This window comes from Protopterus annectens, chromosome 5.part0 (assembly GCF_019279795.1).
Source record: "Protopterus annectens isolate FY-2018-M chromosome 5.part0, PAN1.0, whole genome shotgun sequence".
In the NCBI taxonomy this organism is placed as follows: Eukaryota; Metazoa; Chordata; order Ceratodontiformes; family Protopteridae; genus Protopterus; species Protopterus annectens.
The window spans coordinates 1,702,292,372-1,702,316,742 of NC_056735.1; the positions used below are offsets into that span (position 1 = coordinate 1,702,292,372).

The following is a 24,371-nucleotide window of genomic DNA, read 5'->3' on the forward strand; positions in this document are numbered from 1 at the left end:
AAGAATGGGGTTGCATACAGCTTTAATAAGAGGAGTAGAGGGCCAAACACTAGGATGAACAACGATAATGTTTAATAATGGAGAGAGAAATGAAGTTGTTCATTTAGCGCAAGCTTCTAGAAGTGAAAGGTTGGCCCAAAAAGTTAACCAACCGTCAAACCAGGTTTTTCATTATGCCCAAGGGAGGCAAGGGAGCAGGGAAATGAATCAACAAGCACAAGGGTGAAGCAGGTTCAGGAGACAATGAATCCAGTTTCCCTCTTTAGGTATTGAAGTAGACACAGATTACGCTAGTTTTAATTTTACATCGTGCAAAGTAGTGAAACAGGGTAATTTTTCCATCTATAATTACACAGATATGGAACTTTATGTACATTTCAAACTTTTTTCTAAAGGGTTGCAATTTGTCCCCACCCGCCCTATTAATATTACAAAAACAGTTTTAGATTTGAAGTTATTTACACGTCAACTTAACCTAAATATTTATTTTGAAGGAAAGCAGCACCCACAGAATTTGTTTCAAAGAGCCAGCACATTCAATCCACCTTTACACCCTACCCTAAAAATCTTCGAAGAACTTGTGGAAATTGACATCAGGAACCTTCAAAAGAACAACAAGGAAGGGTACCCCAACAATTTTCCAGAGGACTTACATCGGGTGATGGAATTCCTAAGAAAAGAAGATATTAGAGTAATGAAAACGGATAAGGGTGGGGGAGTGGTTAATGTATAAACAAAAATATGAGGCATACATTTACAATTTATTACATGATACGGATCAATACACCCAAGTATCAATCAATGAATGTAATATAGCTTACACCAAAATTAGATTTATGTTAGAGGATCATCTTCTACAAGGTGTTATTAATTAAGTTATTTAATTATCTTTTGGTTCAAAAACCTTTGACACCAGTCATATTTGGAATACCAAAAGTGCACAAAGGATTACAACCGTTAAAATTCAGACCAATAGTGGCTGGGGCAACAGGTATAACAGAACCTTTGGGGAAATTTATTGATACTTCAACAAAAAACTTAGTAACATCATTAAACTACCTTTGTAAAGATTCTTGGGAATTTTTAAGGAGCATCAAAAATGAGTTTTTCTTAGAAACACAATATATGATAACCATCGATATAATTGATTTGTTCCCCAGTATCCCACACTCTATAGGTCTTGAATGGTTTAACAATGTGCTTACAAAATCTTCAGGTTTTAGTGCTAATATGACAGGTTTACTTGTAGAATTTATGAGTGTTATTCTCGACAATAATTTTATTTTCTTCAATGGTGAACTGTATAAACAAAACAGAGGGGTGGCTATGGGGACACCATGTGCCTCAGCGTATGCCAATATGGTTTTACATCATTGGGAGTCTATGTACATTTTTCCATCAAATTGGGCTCAATACATTATCCATTATCAGAGATACCTGGACGACATATGTATTTTGTGGAGAGGGGACCTTGATGAATTTGATAGTTTCATGCAATATATAGGTTCCACTACAGATTTCCTCAAATTTACATATGTAATACATCCACAACACTTGCACTATCTAGATGTAAACCTGAAGAAAAATATGACCTTGAACTGTTTCCAAACAAGTATTTTCAGAAAGGCTACCTATTCTAATATGTTCCTACATTTTGATAGTGGCCACCCGCTATTTCAAAAAAAGGGCATTATAAAAGGGCAGCTAATTAGGGCCTCTAGAATTTGTAGTAATGATGATTTAGAGTTTCTTAGAGGTCTATTTATTGAGAAAGGCTACCCTGCCAATTTATTTGATACTTTGGCTGCAGAAGTTCAATCTAAAAGAACGCATCAGTTCTTTCCATTGTTAGGTAAAACATCAGATCTAAAAATGGAAGTTGAACAATATTTGGACAGTAGAAAAGGTAATGCCATTCTGTATACTTACAATAATGACAGCGTTGAAATAGAAAAAACAATTTCTAGGTATTGGCCTATTTTATCCATGAACGATGACATTAATAAAATTATCCCAAAAATACCACAATTTGTAAGAAAAAGGAACAGCAATCTTAAAGATTTATTTGAGAAAGATCTTGTAGCTAATGTACAGAAAAATCAACTAGAGATGGGCACTTTTAAATGTAAATCATGTAAACAGTGTCCGTTTATGCTTAACAGTAAGGGAATATACTTAAAATCTAGGAAAATAAATATATCCTCACCAGGCCATTTCAACTGCAACACTAAGGGTGTTTATCTTGGTTTTTGCCTACATTGTCTTTGCTTCATGTGGGCAAGACAGAAACAACATTAAGAAAAAGGGCGTATGAACACCTGTATGAGATCAGTAAGAAAAAAGAAACCAACGCCTTTTACAAACATTCATTGGTCTGCAAGGATATTGACCTTAAATTTTTAGTGCTTGACCAAGTTGTATGTAATGCAAGAGGTGGTGATTGGGAAACGTCCCTTGAGTATAGGGAATTGCTCTGACAATTAAAATTAAACGCTTCGAAATCGCCAGGGCTTAATTCCATTAGTATCAGTAGTGTTCTTAAAAGTAGAAGAGCGAAATTATAGGAGTTACAAAATTTTTAAATAAGTTTTAAATAAGTTTTGTTAAATAATTTTTGTTAAATAGTTATTCAAATATTATTATTGTAACACATGTTATATTAATGGAACATTGGTATAAAAAGGAGCAACAAGTAATGTATAGGTTGATACAATGAAATTATTATTAATTCAACTATTTAACTGTTTAACTTCTAGGTTTTCCAGTTTGTGACGTGTTTGATGGCTATATTATTCTTGCTCCCGTTATTCTTAACAATATTTTTAATAATGTTTTTTTAACAGTTTAGAATAATCTTATATAATTTCTACATTTATAAGTTTGTATTTTTCCATAGAGGTTTAGTTAGATTTTCTGCACAGTACCTTTGACTAATGAAGACACGTAATGTACCTGCAAGTTATAGTTGTGTCAACGACGAACAGAGTTTTAAGGTTTAAATATTAAACGAATTGCTAATATATTTATGCTATGTAGCTTTAAAATGTTTAATTGAATAATTGATATGGTGTCAATGTTTTAATTATGTAATTAATGGTTTTATATAATACGAAAGCGAGTCTTTTGTGGTTCATCTTGAGAAAGCCTGGGAGAGCCCGGGTGAAAGCGCTTGATACAATTTCACATTAGAGTTGTGTTTCGGACTGGCTACGTTGGATTTAAATAAAATATTTTGATACATCTTGGATCCTGTTGATCTTCCTGCTGTGGACTTTATGCTTTACCAGTGGTAACTTGTTGAATCTTTTTTTCGTTGGTTTGGTACATAGCCTACCTAGACCTCGCCAAGGCCTTCGACCCCATTCTGGTATTATAAACAAGCTCACCAGCCTGAACAAAAACCCCTACGTCACAAGACGGGTTGCCAACTGACTCACGGACAGAACCCACATGGTGAGAGTTGCGGGAGCTAGGTCTGACTAAACCGGTTACAAGTGGCGTTCCCCAGGGCTCAGTCCTAGGAACCCTCCTGTTCGGCATATACTTCCCAAAGGTACAGGCAAGCACAGGAGGACTATGGCTGATCAAGTTCGAAGACTACTGCAAACTAGGGGCTATAATTGACTGTCCGGCTGACAGACATCCTCCAAAAGGGTCGCACCGAGACGGATACCTGGTGCAAAATTATGGTCTCAAGCTAAATGCCAAAAAGTGCATAGTCATCCCCTTTGGAAAAAAACAAAGTACCCACAAACCTACCACATAGGTGGTAGTCCCCTAAATACGGAAGACGTAGTAAGGGATCTGGGGACCCAAGTAGATAGTAATCTCACCTTTGATAATCACATTGCCAAAGTGGTTAGAAAATCCTTCTACGTGGCCCACCCAATCACAAAAGGGTTCGCATCCAGATCGAGAGGTCATTGTGCCCCCTACTCATCAGACCCATCAGAGTAAAACGCCCCATTTGGGATGTACCTTACAAGACACCTGCAACAGCTGGAAAGACCACAGAAGTACCTCACCAAGAGGATCACTGGCCTCAAACAGATGCCCTATGCAGCTCGACTGAAGAAACTCCAATTGTACTCGGTTGCATACTGCCTACTCAGAGGTGATCTCTGCCCGACACACAAGGCCATGTCTAACCCAGAATAGATGGACATGCTCCACCAAAAGAAAACCTTATCCCCTCGAGACACACGCTCTAGGGATCTAAACCTCACCACAATAAATAAGACATGCTGGAGGGATAGATTCCTGCCCAGAGACTTACCATGCTTTGGAACAAGATCCCAATCTACATTAGGCAGAGCTCCTCGCTAACACTCAAGAAACCTTGACGAGTGGATGGGAAACCAAGTTTACCTCTGGGATCACTTCAGTGGCTCTACTGGACAGAGGCACAGGGAACTAATTTAAGGGGGTGGCGAAAACCAACACATTCTGGCTAGGATAAGCGCCTTCGGGCAGACAGCCTAGTACCAACCTATGAACCTATACACAATCCAGCAGTGGAGAATCCTCCAAGATGAACAATCTCCACGGGAAGGTAAAAGCACAGGGAAGGGGAGCAGCCCTACAAGTTAACAGAGTTGCCAAGATCCCTCTAAAACGGATCCCTCAGGGAAACAATAGGGAAAACAACGCACTAAACAGTAAAAGGGGTTTTAGCCAAGTCTATCACACAATTAGAGATAGAAAAACTGTTAAATATGTAATTAAAATCTACTCGGCCAACAAGCCAGCCAGAAGACATCCCGGTCACTTGAGCGGCAAACGAGATCTGGGTATCTTACCCAGTGCATCATGGGATAGGGGTCACTTCGAGTCAATGGAAGCTCTCGTGCTTTAGTATTAGGCAGAGTCAGAACCGATGCTCGGCTCCAAACCCAACCAGCAAGAATTACGGCGAGATAGGACAACATAACAGTACATGTTCCGAGTATACAGTAGATAGCACAGTATCAAACAATGAACACAGTGTTATGGTGTCAAATCGCTAAATACTCTTCCCACATTCGGCATGCTCTGCTTAAATAGCACGTCTCTCAATTTGTAGTACACACACCTCTGGAATGTAAAACCATGGATTCTGTGCCAGAATTAATCCCGCATCTAAGACACTGCCAGCAAAGTGCAGCACCTGATGCTACTGCAAACAGGATATACACAATCTTATCAAATTAAATACTCGGGTGAGGCCAATGTTCACCCACTTAGGTCAAGGTACTCAAAATCATACAGTCACACAACCGTAAATGCACATGAAACGCAATTTAGTATTTACTTGGTATGCCGAACTGTGCATAACCATCATCAGATGGGTGATATCTAATATGGCCAATACTGGGACATTCACTTTAAACATGCTGAAAGCATAAATGTACTGTTCTGAGAGGTACAAGAAGCAATGCACAAAATTAGGTTCTTCCTGCATCCAAATCTTGTTGGGGAGTTGGTGGTTGAGGTGTTCACCACACACACACACACACACACACAAGATACATGGTTGGATGCTCACCTTTGAGGGAAACTGGCTAGGCTTAAAATGGCCCACAAGAGTAGCTAGCCTAGTACTTGCCTATGAGCACTTATGAACACTGAACTTATCTTCTGTGATGAGATCTTCTGGCAAATGCTTTTAACACGCAGAATATGTAACCACATGGAAGTGCAAATTATGCATAAATAATTACAAATACAAGAGATATTTATGCACTTTCCTTAATACCCATTGCAACCAACTCCCAAAAGTAATCTTAAATGTGCAAATAAAAACAAGCCAATTAAAAAAAAACTAAAAACAGTTGTGCAGACTACAAAACAGACTAAAATAAATACTAGCTCACATTTTCAGCTTTAACCTATCACTAGAAATCCACAACTTCCCTGAAAAATGATGCAGTTTAAACAGAATCACGTTCTAAGCACAATAAAAAAAACAGCGTCTCCCCCATCTGAATTAAAGGGTGTCCATTAATTAAGGAACTTTTACCATATGGATTAATCATTAGATGTTAAAAACCAAGCCATCAGGTACACAGAAGTAGACTTTCAATGCAAGTCATCACCAGGCAAGAAGCAATGTACATGCCTGATTCCTTAGTCCTACTAGGCACTTGATCAACTCCATTACTGTTCCATGTTCACTTATGGCTGCAAAGTATGCTAACTAAGTCCAATCAATTTCTTAACATCATGAAAGACAGGAGATGCCATTTCTTTTGCCCTATCAGCTCCATGGGTTAAGATACTGCACAAGTATCCACGTTCAGATGTCAATCGATGAATCTCACTCCTGATTGGAGCAAGTTTCTGAATGACAGCATCTGCCACTACTGCTTTGTACTGCGCTGTATCTAGTCCCACACTCTGGTGCACAATTTCCTCAGTACTCTGTCCAGTTACAGCAGCATGTACAGCAATTAAGTTTGAAACTCCTGGACGGGATTCAGGGTCAAAAGTCACCTCTGATGTGAAGTCTGTGACAGCCTTACGGAACTTCAGCATTATATCATCTGGACTGTCAGTTATACTAATTGTGGCAAGTGGCTGGACATCAGATTTGGACATTTTTGATGTTGGATCACGTAATGATCTTATTTTTTTAGCTGAATCTAAAGGGAAAAAAAAGAGATACATTTATAATGAGCAGTTTTATAACTTTAGAGCACAATCACAAAACTTACCAGATCATTTAAATTTCAAAAACCTAGCGGTCAAGAAACAGAAAATGAACACTGTATAGCAGTCAACAGAAAATTAATATAGAATCTCAAGTACACTGGCCATCAGATACAGTGGTTCAACCAAGTGAAGGAGTATTGACAACCAAAATGCAATGTGTATAACAGAAGCATGTACATGAGGAAAAGTGCATACTGTAACTAAGTGGAGTCCGGGTGTCAGCATGACCGTATTGCACTTAAGGTACCTCTAACAGGGGGTGGCGATACATTAAATCTAATCTGTAGGATTTACTCAGATAATTGGTTTAGAAACAATATCACAAAAGGCCAGAACAATTAAATTCAGAAAGTAGAATCATTACAACAGGGAAAGGTACTTGAATTACTGAAATAAAAGTAACAATACTAACAGCTTAAACATGGTAACTTGAAGAAATGCAACAGCAAGACGACAATACAGATAACACAATTTCTAGACATGTAAATGAAATGCCATGAGGCAAGGGTAACCCCATTAAACAAGCTAAACATGACACGGCCAAACAAGTGTAAACTGACATGAACAAAGGTGGGATGAATCGACCAAAAACCAACAGGTTACTAAAATATCAACAAAAGTTTAGGAACACATCGTAACAGTAAATTATAGCTAAATGTCAAGCTAATGACGGGGAAGCATTCAAAACAGTTCTGTCATTATGGATATACAGCAAAGAGAAATAAACATTCAAATACACAATGAAAAATAACTAAGGGTGAGTGCGCAACAGAAGTTAGGACATTCTTACTCCTCACTCCTTCTCCTCACTCCTTTTTCCATTACTTACTAGGATACAGTCAAGGAAAAGTACAAACTGCAGGTTAACATTCACATGAGAGCATGAACTGTACTGCAGAGTTTTCTAAATGCCACAATTTTGGATAAAAAGGTTACATGCACTATTAGCAGCATGGCAAGTAGATAAGGCAGTCTCCTCAGGAATGAGATACTGAAGTGAAAATATGTCAAGGATAGGACGTATTGATTTACACTGGATCAACTAGATCCCATAATACTCTTTAAAGAAACGCAACATGATGCTTGCATTAAACATTTGCAATTTGATAAGGGCACTTGGAAAACTTAGAAAAAAATTAAAGTTGACGTAGTCCACAACAGTGGATAACCAAGACTCACTATTGTAACAAGACTCACTATTGTAACAAAAGAAACGCTTTTGTCCATCTACTTGGACTTCAGAATTGCAAAGCAACTCATTCCTTAAATACTCAATTAAAATGTAATTGAAAGGTAATTACAAAACAATTAGAAAATTATCAATAAAGACATTGAAGCCAAAGGCTCAGTATGAGCACGCACCGTGTTCTGCACGTCAATGCTTGGAAAATTGTACATAAAAAGATCCATTAAAAGCTCTCTGTAAATACAGAAATCACCAGCAATTCAATAAAAAACAGAAGAGGTGTGCAAGTAGAATACAGTAAAATAGGGGATGCCTTGATCCCTTCGGTTTTCAGCATTACAAAACAAAGTAGTAGATCCACCCTACAGATTTACTGTGGCAGCTCAGGGTTTCAAAACTTGTGGCATTTTATGTTGACAGGAAACTGAAACCCCCTTAGTCACAACCAACATTTTACGTGACTCCTGGGATTTCCTAGTAAAGTTGAATTTAGATCTTTTCAAAGACCAAGCTTTGACCATTGACTTGATGATCTTTTCTCTTGTATTCCCCATAACATTGGATTGGAGTTTTTTCTGAGAAAGCCTTTTTAGAACAACTTTATGACACTGAGAAACATTTGTTAGCAGATTTGATGGATTTGGTGTTGAGCAACAACTTTTTACATTCTGAAGGGGAATACTATAAACAAGTGAGTGATGTAGCAATGGGGTAGCCTATGCCATTTTGCCAACCTGGTGATGTTAACATGGGAGAAAAATGATTAATTTTCCATTTGAGATTCACCACGTCCTGGTCATTGTATGCCAGTTACTTTTTATATGGACAGGGAAGCCCTTGGACATTGATTTCTAACCTGGTACAGAGACATGGTATAGTCAGGAAAGAAGCATTCCATTCACTTCAATAACAGTCACCCCTATGCATTCCAAGAGGAATTTTGTGAACGGTTAAGTTCATTAGGGCAGCCAGAATGGCACCCGAGGACAAACTTTTTATGAAGGAGTTAGAGAACATGACCAGGATGTTTTTGTCAAGAGGGTATCCTCTTGGAATTACTACAGATACAGAAGAAGAATGTTATGGGGAAAAGGCAAAGTTTCAGCATCTCTCAGGTAAACCCCACCTGTTGAAACTGGTACATAGTCTGACCACAGTAATTTTCACCATGGGATGGCCATTAATTATGATGGAGCAAGTACCATGGTGAGAAATATTACCCAAAACTGGGCTAATGAGCCAACTTTTGTTTATAAGGTCCATAAAAACATTAAGGAAGTGCTGGAAAAGGGTAAACACACAGGATAGGTTCCACCAGATGTGTCTGGTGTAATTACTGCCACTACATGACTGAGGGGGAAAAGTGTCACAGACCAGGCATAATGGAGATGTTAATTTGTTTGCATCGCAGGGATCCAGTTTGGAGGATATTACCCCAGTGCAAAGATAAAGGATCGGTTGTGACCACAGAAGTGCACTTCTTCCCAATGGGGAGGTACTTCCTGTTAACGCCAATGGTACTCTATCTGGCAAAACAGACTGTAACAATGAGCTATTAGAGGTCAGCTTTCATTTGGAACTCAACTTGGGGGTAATGGATTATTCCCATAGTTCCTTGGACAAGCGGCTTGGGGTATTTTAACATTGTTCATAAATATAGGAAACATCAGCTAGAGAGCAGCTATTTGAGTGAATGTTTGCGGCTGTAAATTGTCCCTAAAGGTTTACATTTGTGGAAATATCAGTCAGGACTTGTAAAGGACTCCAGCTTGCATAATGAGTAGATTTCCCTTTTTAACCGTCATGGCTGTAAACTTTTGGAAGTCCTTAATGACCATGATAGACAAATGACGGTTTTAAATGTGGACATTGACCAGCCTGATTGTAATATGTGGAATGATTTACTTAAGTTTAAGCTTGAACATTACAATGCTTTGCTTACCAAGATTGACAATGACATTTTGGTTATTAAAAATAAGAAATTTAATAAGTTAAGGGACAAGGTGGATTACGATAAACGGAATGCCTCCCCCTCCCCCAAAGTCATATGTTAATAGGGATCAGATACTAATTTTGATGGGTATGACTTTGAAGCAGATGCTGAGGTTAATCAAACTGAGTGCCCTTTAGGCCAGCCCCCTTTGAGGAGATCAGAGAAGTTGTTGGATAAGAAGGGAAGCAACGTGAACACCCGGGGGGGGGGGGTTCGGATTACAGACAACCCTTCTCTCACCCCTCAGGGGGAGATGGAGAGAGGCAGGATGAATTAATTGGCAAGGGATCAATGATGGACTTAAGACATGGAGAATAAAGGAAATTTTAAGCTTTTTAATTTTAGTACATTAGATTGAAGTTTCCTGGGCTGACCTATTTGAAAGGGGCCTCACTTTTGTGCCTACCCGTAAGGCCAGAATAGACTAGCTTCTTATACAGTCTAAGCTCTTCTTGAGAAAGCTTAACTGTGCTTTTTATTTTAAGAATGCATTAAGGCAGGAAACTAGTAACATTAACAAAAAGGTTAGTCTTTAACCCACCCATCTTACCCTATTGTCTCACTTTTGAGAAAAACTGAGAATGAAATTAGGGCCTACCTAAAGTCACCCGCTAGTTTACCTACTAACTCAAATCTTAAAAGATGAGAGGGCACTATTAAGCAGCATTTCAAGGAACAAGCAAATAAGAGTGATGAAACCAAATAAAGATGGGGGACTGGTAGTCATGGATGTTGATTATGTGAACAAGATGTGGACTTTATTGTACTCTGATGTATACAAAGAAGTTTGGTCAGTTAAATATAGCATATAGAAGTACTGCCCTTGTGCTAGCGATGTTGCTTAAACAGATTACCAAGGAGGAGTTCAGTTTTGTTAGTCGGGAAACAAAAAATCCCCACTATCTTTAGCATCCCTAAAATTCACAAAAGCCTCACTGACCCACCAATGCGTCCAATTGTTTATGCCAAGGCTTCCAAATATATTGACAATTGTACCAAGGGTATTTTTGACAGGAACCCATTTACTTGGGATTTTTTTTTAAACTAGAATTTCTACTTATTTATGTCAAGAGAATTTGACAATGGTTACTACTGATATACAAGACTTGTACTCCATTATTCCCCATGATATTGGGGTTGAATGGTTTTGAGTACGTCATTTTTGGGGGCATTGATAAGAACAAAGCAGACACCTTTGGGGTGTTTATGACTATGGTGTTGGAGAACGACCATACTTTTCAGAACCAACTATTCAGACAAATGAAAGGAGTAGCAATGGTGGCAATTCGTGCCCCAGTTTTTGCTAATGCTGTGCTCTCACACTAGGAGTTGAACTATGTGGCCAGTTCTAGTTTTTGAGTCATGGGTCTTATTACAGACGCTTTTAGATCATATTTTCTTCTGGATGGACAGTGAGGAAAAGTTGGAGGAATTTTATGAGGATCTACATTCTACCACTACGTTTTTAAAATTTACTATGGATGTTCAGGGTAGTTCAGCCAATTTTTTGGATCTTTCTATCCATATTAATGAGAGACAGGCGTTTCAAGTCAACCATCTATCCAAAACCTACATACTCTTACTCATTTTTACACTTTGAAGTATGCATCCTGAGTACCAAAAGAAAGCTCTTGTCAAAGGGCAATGTGTGAGGTTAGCTAGAATGGTGACTCATGACCGAGAGTTTAAGAATGAAGCTGATAAGTTGTTTACATTTCCAGTTAGGGGATACCCTGCTGATTTTCTTATGAATATTTTTAAAAGAGGTAAAGGAGAGTGGGGCATTTTGTTACATTGCTTGGAAGGGGCAATATGCTGTTAACCAAAGAACCAAACTTCCACATAGGCATTTAATAAGGCTTTAGTAGTTACCTAAAACACTAACTTTTATGATCAAGGACTATCGTGAAAACCCACTGGAAAAGTTTGAGAGTGGACCATGATTTGGATACTGCAGGACTGAAACCCATGGCATACAGGAGGGATGTTTGTGTCAAATCACTACTGGACAGTGCGTAGCTGAAGAAAGCACAGGGAAGATTATCAAGTGGCCAATATGCGCAAAACCAGTTTATTCTGGACAGCATCTAGTTTGGTAGTTGAGGGACTGGGTGTAGTAAAATTGCATCGTAAATTCTACAGTGGTAGCAAAGTGGTTTACCTGGCCCAGTGTGGGAACTGTGTGGTGGTCTACGTAGGAAAGACCAAGTTAATAAGCCTTAGGAAATGGATTTATCAACGCATTATGACACTGGTAGAAAAGATCTTAGGAATGCTTTGTATAAGTACCTGATGGAGAATCCTGGTTATGGTTAAGTTTTATCGACCAGGTAAATTTAGGTCAGAGGGGTGGACCTACGATGACTACCTGGAATCCTTAGAGCTTAAATGGCAATTAAGGGACAATGCCACTTATGAAGGAAGCTTTTTGAGGGATTAATTACAGTATTTTTGCACATCAGTTTTGGTCCATTTGTGACCTTTGTGGACATTACTATGCAGTTGTGTGTTTATATGCATTTTCATTTGTGGTTCTTTAACTAGTAAACCAATTAAATCAATTAGTTCCATAAAGATTAATCAGCTTATTGGTAATAGTATTTAAAACACTGAGAGGAGTGTTGGCATTATTCTAGAGTCCGGTTACTGCGGGATGAAAGCACTCAAACTATATTTGTTGGTACCGAAGTCTTCACCTTACTATTTTTGTGTTTTGGTTTTACAGTTCTTTTTTTTAATTGCCAGTGTTGTCTGTATTTGCTGTGACAGCTTTTAACGGATAGCTTTTATGTACACTATTCCAAGCGTTGACTTTCAGAAAGAACACATTGCATGCTTATACTAAGCCTTTGGCTTTCTTTATTGATAATTACTCCTAATTAATTTGTAATCATCTTTCATTTAAGTTTTAATTGAGTGAGTATTTAAGGAATGAGTTGTTGCTGTTCTACATTTCTGAAGTCCAAGTGGATGGACAAAAGCACTTAAAGTACAGTGGTGTACACTTACCATAAATGTAGATGGTGTATTCACTGTTGTAGTCAACACATTTGGGTTATCTGCCTACAGGTAGCCCTCAGTCGGCCTGAATACCAGAGTCTTGGGATTTCTGCGTCAGATGCTGTCACATCTTCCATGACGTCAGGGGTATAAAACAAGCAGCAGATGCTGTTTTCCAAGATAAAAACTTTATACCAGCCGTAGCAGCTGGCTCAAAAGGTGGCAGGGTGAGTTTTTCCAAGACATAGTTGAGGTCCTATGCAGGCACTGGTGATTATCTTGGAGGCCTTAAGTTTTTGGCTCCTCTGAGGTACTGTTTTAGTAAGGGATGAGAAAAAGATTGGTGGCTCTGTATTGTAATGAGCCAAAATGGCAGAGGCATGAATTTTAATAGATGAAAAAGATAAACCTTTATCCAGCATCTCAGTTAAGTATTGCAAAATCTGAGGAATATGTGGCACAGATGTATCAGTTCCTTGTGCCTGGTTCCAAGCACAAAATCTCTTCCATTTTCCAGTACTAGGCCTTCTGGCCTCCAAAATGACATCCATCACAGCTTTACTGAGAGGTGTGTTTTGTACGACTACATTATCCACCATGCTGCCAGGTTTAAAGTCCTGAGTTGGCTGTGCAGGATCTGATTGTTTTGCTGGGACAGTAGAGGAGGTAAAGTCCAAGCTGGGCATTGAGACAAGCTCCTTAGTATTGGATACCAGTACTGGCAGGGCCAGTCTGGGGCAATTAGTATCATCCTTGGCTTCTCCTGTCTGACCTTTAGGAGTACCTTGGGGAGGAGAGGCAGAGGGAGAAATGCGTATACTGATAGGGCATCCACTTTCCATGCTGGTCTGTGAAATCCTTGTGCAGAATCTTTTTAGTTGGTAGTTGTGAGGGGAGGCAAATAGATCTATGTCCGGGCATCCCCATTTCCTTGTTACGCTGAAGACTTGTGGATCCAGGTGCCACTCGTGGGGATCCATTCTGCTTAGGTCGTCTGCCAGAGTATTTTTCCTTCCTGGCAAGAATTGTGCCTGCAGGTGTACTTGGTAAGTCAATGCTGTGTCCCACAAAGTCATGGCTAACCTGCAAAGAGGGTAAGAATGAGTGCCCCCCTGCTTGTTTATATACCACATGACCGTGGTATTGTCTATCAGTAGTTTTCCTGGATGGAGTAGGTCCTTGAAGGCTGTCAGGGCATTTTGAACTGCTAGCACCTTTTTTTTTTTGATAGATATGTAGATGCATTTGAACCAAGGATAATACTGAAGAAAATATTCACGGAGGCAAAAGCTCACCCAAATGATGCTTTAATCCAACAAAAACTCACAAACTTCACAAACTTCACCACAACTGACCTAGGTTTCGTCTAAATGACTTCATCAGAGTGTGGTGAAACAAGCAGCATATAAATACAACAAACAATTAATGAATTCATTAAATAATTAATTATTCAATTTCTAAATTCATTGAAATCAAATTCATAAATAAAACTTAAATAATGTAATATTAAATTAAAAACTGTACATGCCGTATTAAAATTTAATGAAATGGTTAATTAATTATAAAATATAAATTATGAAGGTCAAACAACATTTTTGTGTGTATAAAAACTACATATATTGTGTGCAATGATGTGAAAAGATGTAGATGGAATATATATGCAACATGCCCAATAGTAAAGAAACATTCAGTCTCAGCCTATTAAATGCCTAAGCTTCAACAAAGGTTTAAGGGACACAAACTCATTCTTCCTCCTTCATTCATTCATTCATCCTTGGACGTTCCTCTTTGATTTTCAAAAGCACCTTGTGCATCAAAGGGAGAGGTGGGAATGCATATGCTGTCAGGCCTTTCCAACTGAAGGATAGAGAATCCACCTTCCAAGCAAGTGGGTGGTACGTCCTTGTGCAGAATTTCTTGAGCTGGTGATTGAGTGGGGATGCGAATAGGTCTATTTGTGGCAGTCCCCATTTCTTTGTGATGACCTTGAAGATGTCCGGGTGTAGCATCCATTCGTGAGCATCCGAGGTAGTTCTGCTTAATATGTCTGCTAGGATGTTTTCTTTTCCCGGTACAAAAATTGCTTGTAACTGAATGTTGTAGCTCAGAGCCATATTCCATAGGTCCAGTGCCATCCGACATAGAGGGTATGAATGAGTGCCTCCCTGTTTGTTGATGTACCACATGACTGTGGTGTTGTCTGTCCTTATCAACTGCCCTTCTTGGAGGAATGGTCTGAAATTCTGGACTGCTAGTTTGACTGCCAGCATTTCCTTTTGATTTATGTGCAGGTGCAGCTGATCTTGAGTCCATAAACCTTGTATGCACTTGTCCAGCATGTGGGCCCCCCAACTGAGGTCTGAGGCGTCCGTTGTGATGGTTTGGCTTGGTTGAATGCTGTGGAAGGGCAAACCAGGGTTTGACTGGCATGCTTGAGCCCACCATAGGAACTCTCGTTTCAGGCATGGGATTAGTGGTATTTCGGTTTCTAGGCTGTGCCTGTGTTGAGACCATAAATTCTTCAGGTACCACTGTAGCTTTCTCATATGCAGTCTGGCATGAGGGACCAGGATTATGCAGGATGCCATGAAGCCCAAGGCCTGCAGTACTTTCCTTGCTGTTAGTTTGTTCTGCTTTGTTAATGCCAAGAAGTAGAGAGGAAGTTGTTCTTGTTTTTCTGCAGTTAGGAATGCCATCTGTTTTACTGTGTCCAATTCTGCACCTAAGAAGGTTATTCTTTGGGATGGTGTCAGTCTTGATTTCTTTATATTGACTGTATATCCCAGGGCTTGCAGTGTTTAATGACTCTTTGTAAGTCTTGTGTTAGCTTGTTTTTGTTGTCCGCTTGTATCAGGCAGTCGTCCAGGTATGGATATATTTGGATTCCCTGAAGCCTGCAGTGAGCGATTACTGATGCCAGGCATTTCGTGAACACTCTGGGCAGTAGATAAGCCAAAGGGCAATGCTGAGAATTGATAATGCTCTGATCCTGCAAGAAATCTGAGGTATCTTCTGCAATTTGGTCGTATGGGGACATGCAGGTATGCCTCCTTGAGATCTAGAGTCACCAGCCAATACTCCTTGCCCAGCATGGGAAGAAGTTGCTGTAGGGTCAGCATTTTGAATTTTGGAACAATAATGAATGTGTTTAAAGCGGACAGGTCGAGAATAGGCCTCCAATTTTTCTCTTTTCTTGGTACCAGGAATAGTCTGGAGTAAAATCCCTTTCCTTGTTCCATAGATGGTACCCTTTCCACAGCTCTCATCTTTACTAATTGAGCTATTTGATTTAGAGCTTCTGTCTTTTGATTTGGTGGTAGGTTTGGCATTCCTCTTTTTCCTGGTAAAGTATGGAAATGAAACCTGTAGCCTTGGTCTATAGTCTGCAAAATCCACTTGTCTCTTGTGATGTAGTGCCAGTTTTTTGAAAATAAGACTAATTTTCCGCCTAAGGGTGCTGCTATTTGTTCCCTGGTAGGCGGTGTCAGAGCCAAGTCACTGTGATTGTCCTGTTGCAGTGGTAGTAGTTGTGTCTGTGCCTCGCTGGTTGTTACCTTGCCACTGACGTCCCCTGTAGGCACCTCCTCTGGATTGATTTCTGCCTCTTGAACGCCTGTTCCTGCCTCTCTGAGTTTTAGAGGAGTCTGGAAAGGACCAATTTTTGGAAGGCCAGCTCCTGCTAAACCTTGGAGGCTGAACCTGTAAGAAATCTTTCACTGTTTGTACAGATTTTGCCTTCTCTTCCATTTTCTTCAGTACCTGTTGAGCAGGAGAACCAAATAAACTGACCTTATCCATAGGAGCATCTAATAGTTTTGCTTTAACATGATCCGGCAAGACCTGTTCTTTCAACCATGCATGCCTTCTTATAACTGTGCCAGTCATGGCTGATCTAAAGGAAGCCTCCAGTGCATCATAGCCACATTTTAAAGAATGGTTACTAACCTGCTGAATGTTATATGCACCATTTCTAGAACATATTTCTTATCTAAAGAATCATCAGAGGACAACTTCTTAGTTAACTGATCAAGCATAAACTCCTGGTATTGGATCATATGAAACTGACAGTTCAATGCCCTAGCTGAGAGAGTAGCAGAGGTGTATACTTTTTTACCCCATCTCTCTAAGGACCTGGATTCCCTTTCAGAAGGAAGAGGGTTTTAACTGAGGTCGAAGCTACTGCCTTAGGCCCCTGGGAGATATACAAGGCTCCTTTTGCAGATCCCGAGACTAAATGATGATGTGTGTCCGGGACCCTGTAGAACCTATCGGGCTTAGCAGGGGCTGGAGGCAAAGTATCAGGAGCAGTGCAAGCATCATTAAATGCATCATCTACAACAGGGAGAACTGGAGGTATAGCTAAAGGCCTATGTTGTGGTAAATGCAAAAAAGTCCTAAGCCTTTTCCTTGAATCTGAGAAATCTTGTCCCTGCCATTGGAATTGCTCTCTCATGGCATGTAAGGTTTCCCCAAAGGAAAATTCCTCTGGTGGAGAGGCAGAAGGAATCGATTCCTCAGCATCGGAGTCTTCATAAGTAGAAAAAGGAGCCTCTGGATGGTCTGTATTGTCTGTATCATCAGAAGAATCATCTGAGGACAGTGGCTCAGGGGGCTCTGCTCTAGGTCTCTTTTCTGGAGGAGGTTGAGAGGCCCTGTCTGGATGAGATTGGGATCCCCTTATTAAAGAGATGAGATCCTCTGCCAGAGTGAGCATTTGGGAGCTGGAACTGGGCCTGTGAGAGGGGGGTTTAACAGGCACAGATTTAGAAGTTTTGGCTGCTTTAGCCCTGGCAAAGGCCTTTATGGACATGGCTGCAGGCGGCCTAGCAGCACCACGTGCAAGGGTTGAAACATCCAAAGGGATGGTGTCCGATAATTCTTGTGAAACCACAGTAGCCGGCTGAATTTCAGAGGCCGATTCAACCAGGGTAGAAGGGGCCTCGGTAGTAGTCATGGATTCGGCTGAAGATAGAACTGTTTGCTCGGTTTCGGCCGAAACAGAGACACTCGCGGTTTGCTTAACGGTTTCGTCGAACCGCGGACCGCGAGTGTCGGTCCTTTTCGCTTCTTAATAACTTGAGAAGTCGGAGGATCCGGCGGCATTATGTACGCAAAATCTGAGCCGAAAAACTGTTCAGCAACTCCGACCGACGCCTAAGCGTCTAAGCGTCCGTCGGTTGAAAGAAGCACAGGCTAAACAAGCTGCTATGTCGTGGTCTGGGCCTAAACAAGGTAAGCAGTAAGAGTGGAAATCTTTATGAGGTATTTGTTTCCCACAAGTTAAACAGTTATTCACTTTTTCTGACATCGCTGAGGCAAGAAAGAGTCCCCAACGGGGTACTTAGCTTTTAGAAGTCTTCGAAGTAGTATTCGGTAGTAGTAATCTCTGGATCTGACCGACCGGCACTTGCGAACAGCTTCTGCTTCGGGCGCCACGCGGCAAGAAAGACTGAGGAAAATGGCGTTGGCTGATGCCTTTATACCCGAAGAACTGCAGCTATGACGTCGGGTGAAGTGCGACACCAGCCGAGGCCAGACCCAGACTTTGGAATCCGGCCGAACGAAGGGCTGCCTGACGACAGGACAACCCATTTGTAAGGACTGCATATGCATCCTTGAAGGACATCAACATAAAGTGCTTACCTACTCAACATACAGGACAAGGTTGGTGCTTAGGGGAAGGATGTTGAGCCAGAGGAGGGGAACGGGTTAGGACGAGTGTGCATGAATGAATTACTAATGCAGTTACAGTCCTTCCAACCAGATATGCAATTTCTCTAAAAGAAAGGGTGATTGGCAAACCGGTGGGGATGAACACACAATACCTCAGTCTGCCATTTCCACTTCTCTTTCTTAGTCTCACACCTCAGTATGAAGGCCAACGCCAGACCAAGAGCTCTAGCAGACTTGATTCCTGTAAAAGGTTTGCATAAAGGCTTTTTGCAAGTACTTAATTATTCTCCGCTTCAGATGACCCCATTCCCTCTATATGAATTTAAAGCAAGTCCCAGCCTCCTCAAATTACTGGGCAGGATATCCATGTTTGCCAAAGTTAGGTTTTGAAGGAGCATTTTTGTGTCCATACTGGAAAAAGCTGGTCAGGTTCACCCAAGTGACCTCTTTTGGTGCAGACAAAAAAATTACTGCTAACTTCCCAAGGTCCATAAGACTGACCAGAGCACACACCTGCAAATGCACACTGCATTATCACCTACCAGAAATAATCCAGCTCTGAGGGTACAGGTAAGTTCATACCAGTGGCAAACTCCTTAATATTTCAATTAAGACTAGCCGAAAATAACTGCATGAACATTTCTTACCTCAAATATAGACCACTTAACAGAGGAACACTCTGGGAGACAGCACTCATCCCATCCTCGCTAGAGTCTTACTTTACTCAGTAGAAAACCAGTGATGCTAATGTTACAGTAAAACGTGTCTGCCCTCTTATTCTTCCCACACATTCTGGAACCAAAATTGTACTTTAAACAAACGGATGTTGTTACTGCAGCTTACTGCTCAACAGCTACTAGGGTGTAGCGGATACCTATGACTATGTGCGAGCTACCCTTTTACTCAACAGTATCATCTCAATCCTTCCTGGATGTTATTTCATTTCAGCAGGCATTCCTGCAGTCATCAGAAAAAACAATTTCTACTTGTATAACTTTCTTCCGTAGAACTAACCCAGCTCACTCGTCTCAATATTCAGTTCCTGCACACTGCACAGCACGTTACTCCAGTAATCTGATGCACTTCGCAACACTTGTGTTCCACCAATAAATGGCCTCACTGGTTGTCTAAGTTTCTTTTCTTGCCACAAAATACACACATGCATACACACAATGTGATTGTGCAATTTTGTCAAAGATACTAAAGGCTACAGAGTTAAGTCACAGTAACTGGCTACAGCACTTGGGCACTGAAAGTTTTAAAGTACAGTTGTGTACACTTACCATAAAATGTTAGAGTGTATTCACTTTTGCAGTCAGCACCTGTGGGTTACCTGTAGCCCTCTGAATACCAGAGTCAGGTTGTCAGTGCTATAAAGCAAGGCAGCAGACGTCATTACATCAGTTTTTCTTGCCCTAACCATTCAGAAGCACAAGGAAATAAGGTAAAGTGGTCCTGGTGGCTAAACACCACCGTGGGAAGCTTATGTCCCCCTAGGGGAAGAGGATACAAGGGGGAAGGGAAACCAGGACTGCAACAGTGAATACACTAACATCTACATTTATGGCAAGTGTACACAACTGTACTATATTCATGTTTCACTGTTCCAGTCATCACCTGTGGGAGGATTCCCAAAGCTGAGGAGAGGGGTGGAAGAATAGGTTAGAGCCCTAGGCATGGGTCAGCAAGCCCTGCAGAACTGCAGAGGCAAACCTAGCCCTAGACTTAGGAAAAAAAGAGATAGGTGGTAATGCTTTGTAAAGGTATGGACAGAGGTCCAGGTGGCAGCTTCCAAGATGTCCCTGGTGGAGACTCCTCTGAGGAAGGCTGTGGAAGTGGAGGCTGCCCTAGTGGAAGTGGAGGCTGCCCTAGTGGAATGGGTAAGAATAGACTTGGGGGGGTTCCCCCATGTAGTCTGTAGCAGAAATGGATACAGTGTAATATCCATTTGGAAATTGCTTGGAAATGGGCTTCCCCTCTGGCCCTGGGGCAAAGCTGACAAGCAGCGGGTCTGTTTTTCTGAAGGGTTTAGTACAGTCCAGATAGTATCAGAGTTGTCTGTTCATGTCCAGCAAGTGCAGAATTCTTTCCCCCTTGTTTTGAGGGTTGGGAAAGAAGGTGGGTAGGTGTATGGCCTGGTTGAGGGTCACATCAGATACCACCTTGGCATAAAGGTAGGGTTAGTCCTCAGGGAGACCCTGTCTGCATGGAAAATGATGGACTCAACAGCCATGAATGCCTGAAGTTCTGAAACCCTTCTGGCTGAGGTGATAGCTAGTAGGAAGGGAGTCTTCCAGAAGAGCTATTTCAATTCTGTTAAGATTCCTAGTCTGTAGGGTGCTCTGAGGAATTATGGAGGAAATATCAAAGCCAAGGTCAATACAGTGTACCTCTGGCCACTTCAGCTCCCGACCACCCATGGCAGAACAGATGGCTAGTAACCAAGGGAAGGAAGGTGGGAATGTGTGCTGCAGGAGTGATCCTAGTTGAACATCTACAATTAAGATTTATACACTCAACTGTACTACTTTTAAAGGAAGAACCACTGCTGTAGGCTGTAGATTGCCTTTCTGGTCTGACTTCCACTGCTTTATGGGCATCCCTCAGCCCAGCTGAACACACCCCTCTAGCACAAGATGGCCCAACATACGAATTAAAAAGGGCAACAGCCTGTATTACTTTCACGTCCTGTTGTTGCTGGGAAGGCTATTTAGTGTGCTATAGCTAGGGACAAAGTGGTCCCACTGGATGTACAATCAGGATATTTTTAGAAATGTTAGAAGTAGAAGGTCTCTGAGAAACTATGGAAGGTACCCTACTGGGAAGGTCAGTACAATCTAGTACAGACCAGTTCACTGCCTGGCCACTCAAGGCATTGAAGAGATGGCTACTACCCAGGAAAGAGAGGTGGAAGCTTATACTGCAGCAGTGATCCTGCTTCATGAACATTTACTGCTAATGGGCACAATGAGGTGGCAGGTACAACATACCTTGCAGGATTGCAACAAATCCTGCTCTTCTACTGGACCAAAATTTCAATATGTAGAGTGGTTCAGGAGGCTGCTTTACAACCACTCTGGCTGATACATTTGTACAGAAGGCTGCTGCTGTGGCTACTTGCCTTGCCACAGTGGCCTTAGCCCTTCTTAGCTTTCCCATTTTTCTCTTAAAGGTAATGTAGAATATTAGTCACTAGCAGAGATGATCAGATTTTGACATTCTTTATTCTTATGAACTTTCAGCAAGTCAAATAACTTTTTTTAAATGAATGGTACAGAAAACAGGCAGCAATGTGGCATGATTAAGTCACAAACTGGATCTTACTTTCACACAAAGAAATGTTAAATTCTAAAGGGTCACCCTGTCTCTTAAAAACTTTGTGCATGGCTCTCTACACTTGAGACCTTCAAACTTTGAGATCCTCTGGGTTAACCTACCAGAAAAAAAAATGTTGTGTACTCACCATATGGTTCCAGCGGAGTTGCTTTTCATTTGTCAACCTGTGGGACACTGATTCAGGATGGATCCAACTCTGCTGCATTTTCCAGCATCGGATCAGAGCTCCAAGCTCCTCCCCTACCCATAATGCCACCATCTCCCTCCTCCTCTCAGATAGAGTTTGCTGCCAACCATAGCATCCCAACTGGACTCAAGGCTTCACCCCTTGGCCAAAAATACCCAGAGAGCACCACAGGAAAGTGTGAGTTGTGCCAAAGTAAAGGCTAGGTCTCTTCCGGCCAGTCAACCACATAACCCACTTAAGGCAGGGGGAAGGAGGGACAGTTGATGACAAATTGAAAGCAACAACTCAGAACGTTACGGTGAGTACATCACTTATCTGAAGTGGTTTTCATTTGCTCTTCAACTTGTGGGACAGAGTCCCCAGCTACCAAACTCTTGGGAGGCCCTCATGGAAGGATATTCCAGAGCACGGTGGAGCCAAAGGATGCTCTGCTTCTGGACAGAAGATCCAACTTGTAGTGGGAGATGAAAGTATGAAAAGATGCCCAAGTAGCTGCAGAGCAAACAACATCCAAAGAAACTCTGGATCAGACGGCAGCTGAAGCAGCCATAGATCTAGTAGAATTAATCTAGACTTGGGATGATCCTTTGGCTGAACACGTCAGAACTATGCACCGAGAGATCCAATGAGCAATGGTGACCTTCAATACTGGTTCCCCTAAAAAGGGCTTAAGAGTAGGAAATAGTTGATCAGACTTACGAAAGGACTTTTGTTCTGTGCAAGTAAAAATATAATTGCCTATGAACGTCCAACAGGTACAATTTATACGCTCCCTTATTCTGAAAATTTGGAAAGAAAACAGATGCCACTTTTGGAAGGAAAGAAGGATTAATGTGCAAGGACACCCTGTCTCTATGGAAGACTATATAAGGAGGCTTAACCAATAAGGCTTGGAGCTCCTAAACTCTTTTGGCTGAAGTAATAGCAATCCAGAAGGCAGTCTCAAGAAAAGAAATGCAGATCCACCAAAGCTGCGGGTTCAAAGGGGGAAGAAACTAAGGCTTGAAGGACCAGAGTAAGTTCCCAAGGTGGCATTGGGTCCTTGGAGGCCCAAGTAGAAAGGTACCTTTCAAAAAGGCTTTACGAAGCTTAGAAGCCAGGGAAGATGCATTATCTTCTACATGGACGTTGGATATAGCTGTCAGTTGAACTTTAACCATAGAAAAGCTGGCATCCTATTGAAAAACACCTCCTAGAAACTAACTGGGATGGTAAAGGGATCCAAGTCACACAGAGACGCCCAAATCGAAAACATTTCCACTTACTAAAATAAATCTTCCTAGTGAAGATTTGACCTGCTACCAATATCTTCTTAACTGGAAAAGATAGGCCAGAAGTCCTATCATGGGAACTGGAGCAGCCAAGTGGTAAGCTTCAAGACTGGCCAGATCTGGGTGTGGAATCCCTGAGGGATGAGAAATCAGATCCAGAACCGGATCAAACGTCCAAGGAGGACACATGAGACCACAGAGAGGGGAACCATACTTGGCGAGGACAGAATGGGGCAATCAGTATGACGGAGCTCTACAGCCGTTGTGCTTTCTGAAGGAACTTTGGAATCAGAGAAAATGGAGGATAAGCATACAGAAGACTGGAGGGCCAAGCATGAACGAGAGCATCTCAGGGGGCCTCCATTGGTGAGGGGTTTAGAGCGAAAAACTCCCTGCACTTCGTGTTGGAAGGAGAGGCAAAGAGATCACAGCAAGGCTGACCCCACTTTAGATCTGTTTTGCTACTGAAGGATTCACAGACGACTCAAAAAGCATCAGGATAGACCTGCTGTGCCTGTCCACTAGAATGTTGGACCTCCCTGGAATGTGCATTGCCACCAGAAAACCACCAGTGGCGATCACCCACTCCCACGGCTTTGTGACAAAAGGGGATAAAACCTGGTTCCCCCCTGTTTGTTGATGTACCAGACTACAGACATGTCCATCTGGATGGCAATCGTCCCTAGGGGAAGACTGGCATGAAGAGCTTGCAACGCCAATAGTACCACCCTCATTTTCAAGAAGTTGGTATGCAACTGTGTCTCCAGGAAGACCATGCGACTAGACAGCTTTCCCAAGCAATGCCCCCCTGAGTAGGGAGGAGTCTGTGGTCAGAGGTTGGAAGTATAAACAGGTGACCCCGATGAAGGTCCCGGGATTGAATCCACCAGAGGAGAGAATTCCTGCAGGCTCCGGACAAGTGAACGGGATGGAATAATGGGTAGATCTAGTAATGACCACTAGACCACTAGAATCCATTGGAGCACCCTCAAGTGCAACTGAGCCGTGGGAAGGAGGGCGATCGTGGCTGTCATG

At 41.5% G+C, this 24,371-nt stretch overlaps 1 protein-coding gene across 1 annotated transcript in view; it reads right to left on the bottom strand.

The window, feature by feature from the left end:
* Positions 1–5,711: 5,711 nt before the first annotated feature.
* Positions 5,712–24,371, bottom strand: part of WARS2 (tryptophanyl tRNA synthetase 2, mitochondrial) — a 291,282-nt gene continuing 272,622 nt past the window's right edge. Inside the window, exon 6 of the mRNA XM_044071488.1 lies at positions 5,712–6,620. Coding sequence (XP_043927423.1) covers positions 6,172–6,620 — 449 coding nt within the window. The 3' untranslated portion in view covers positions 5,712–6,171. The remainder of the gene's footprint in view (positions 6,621–24,371) is intronic.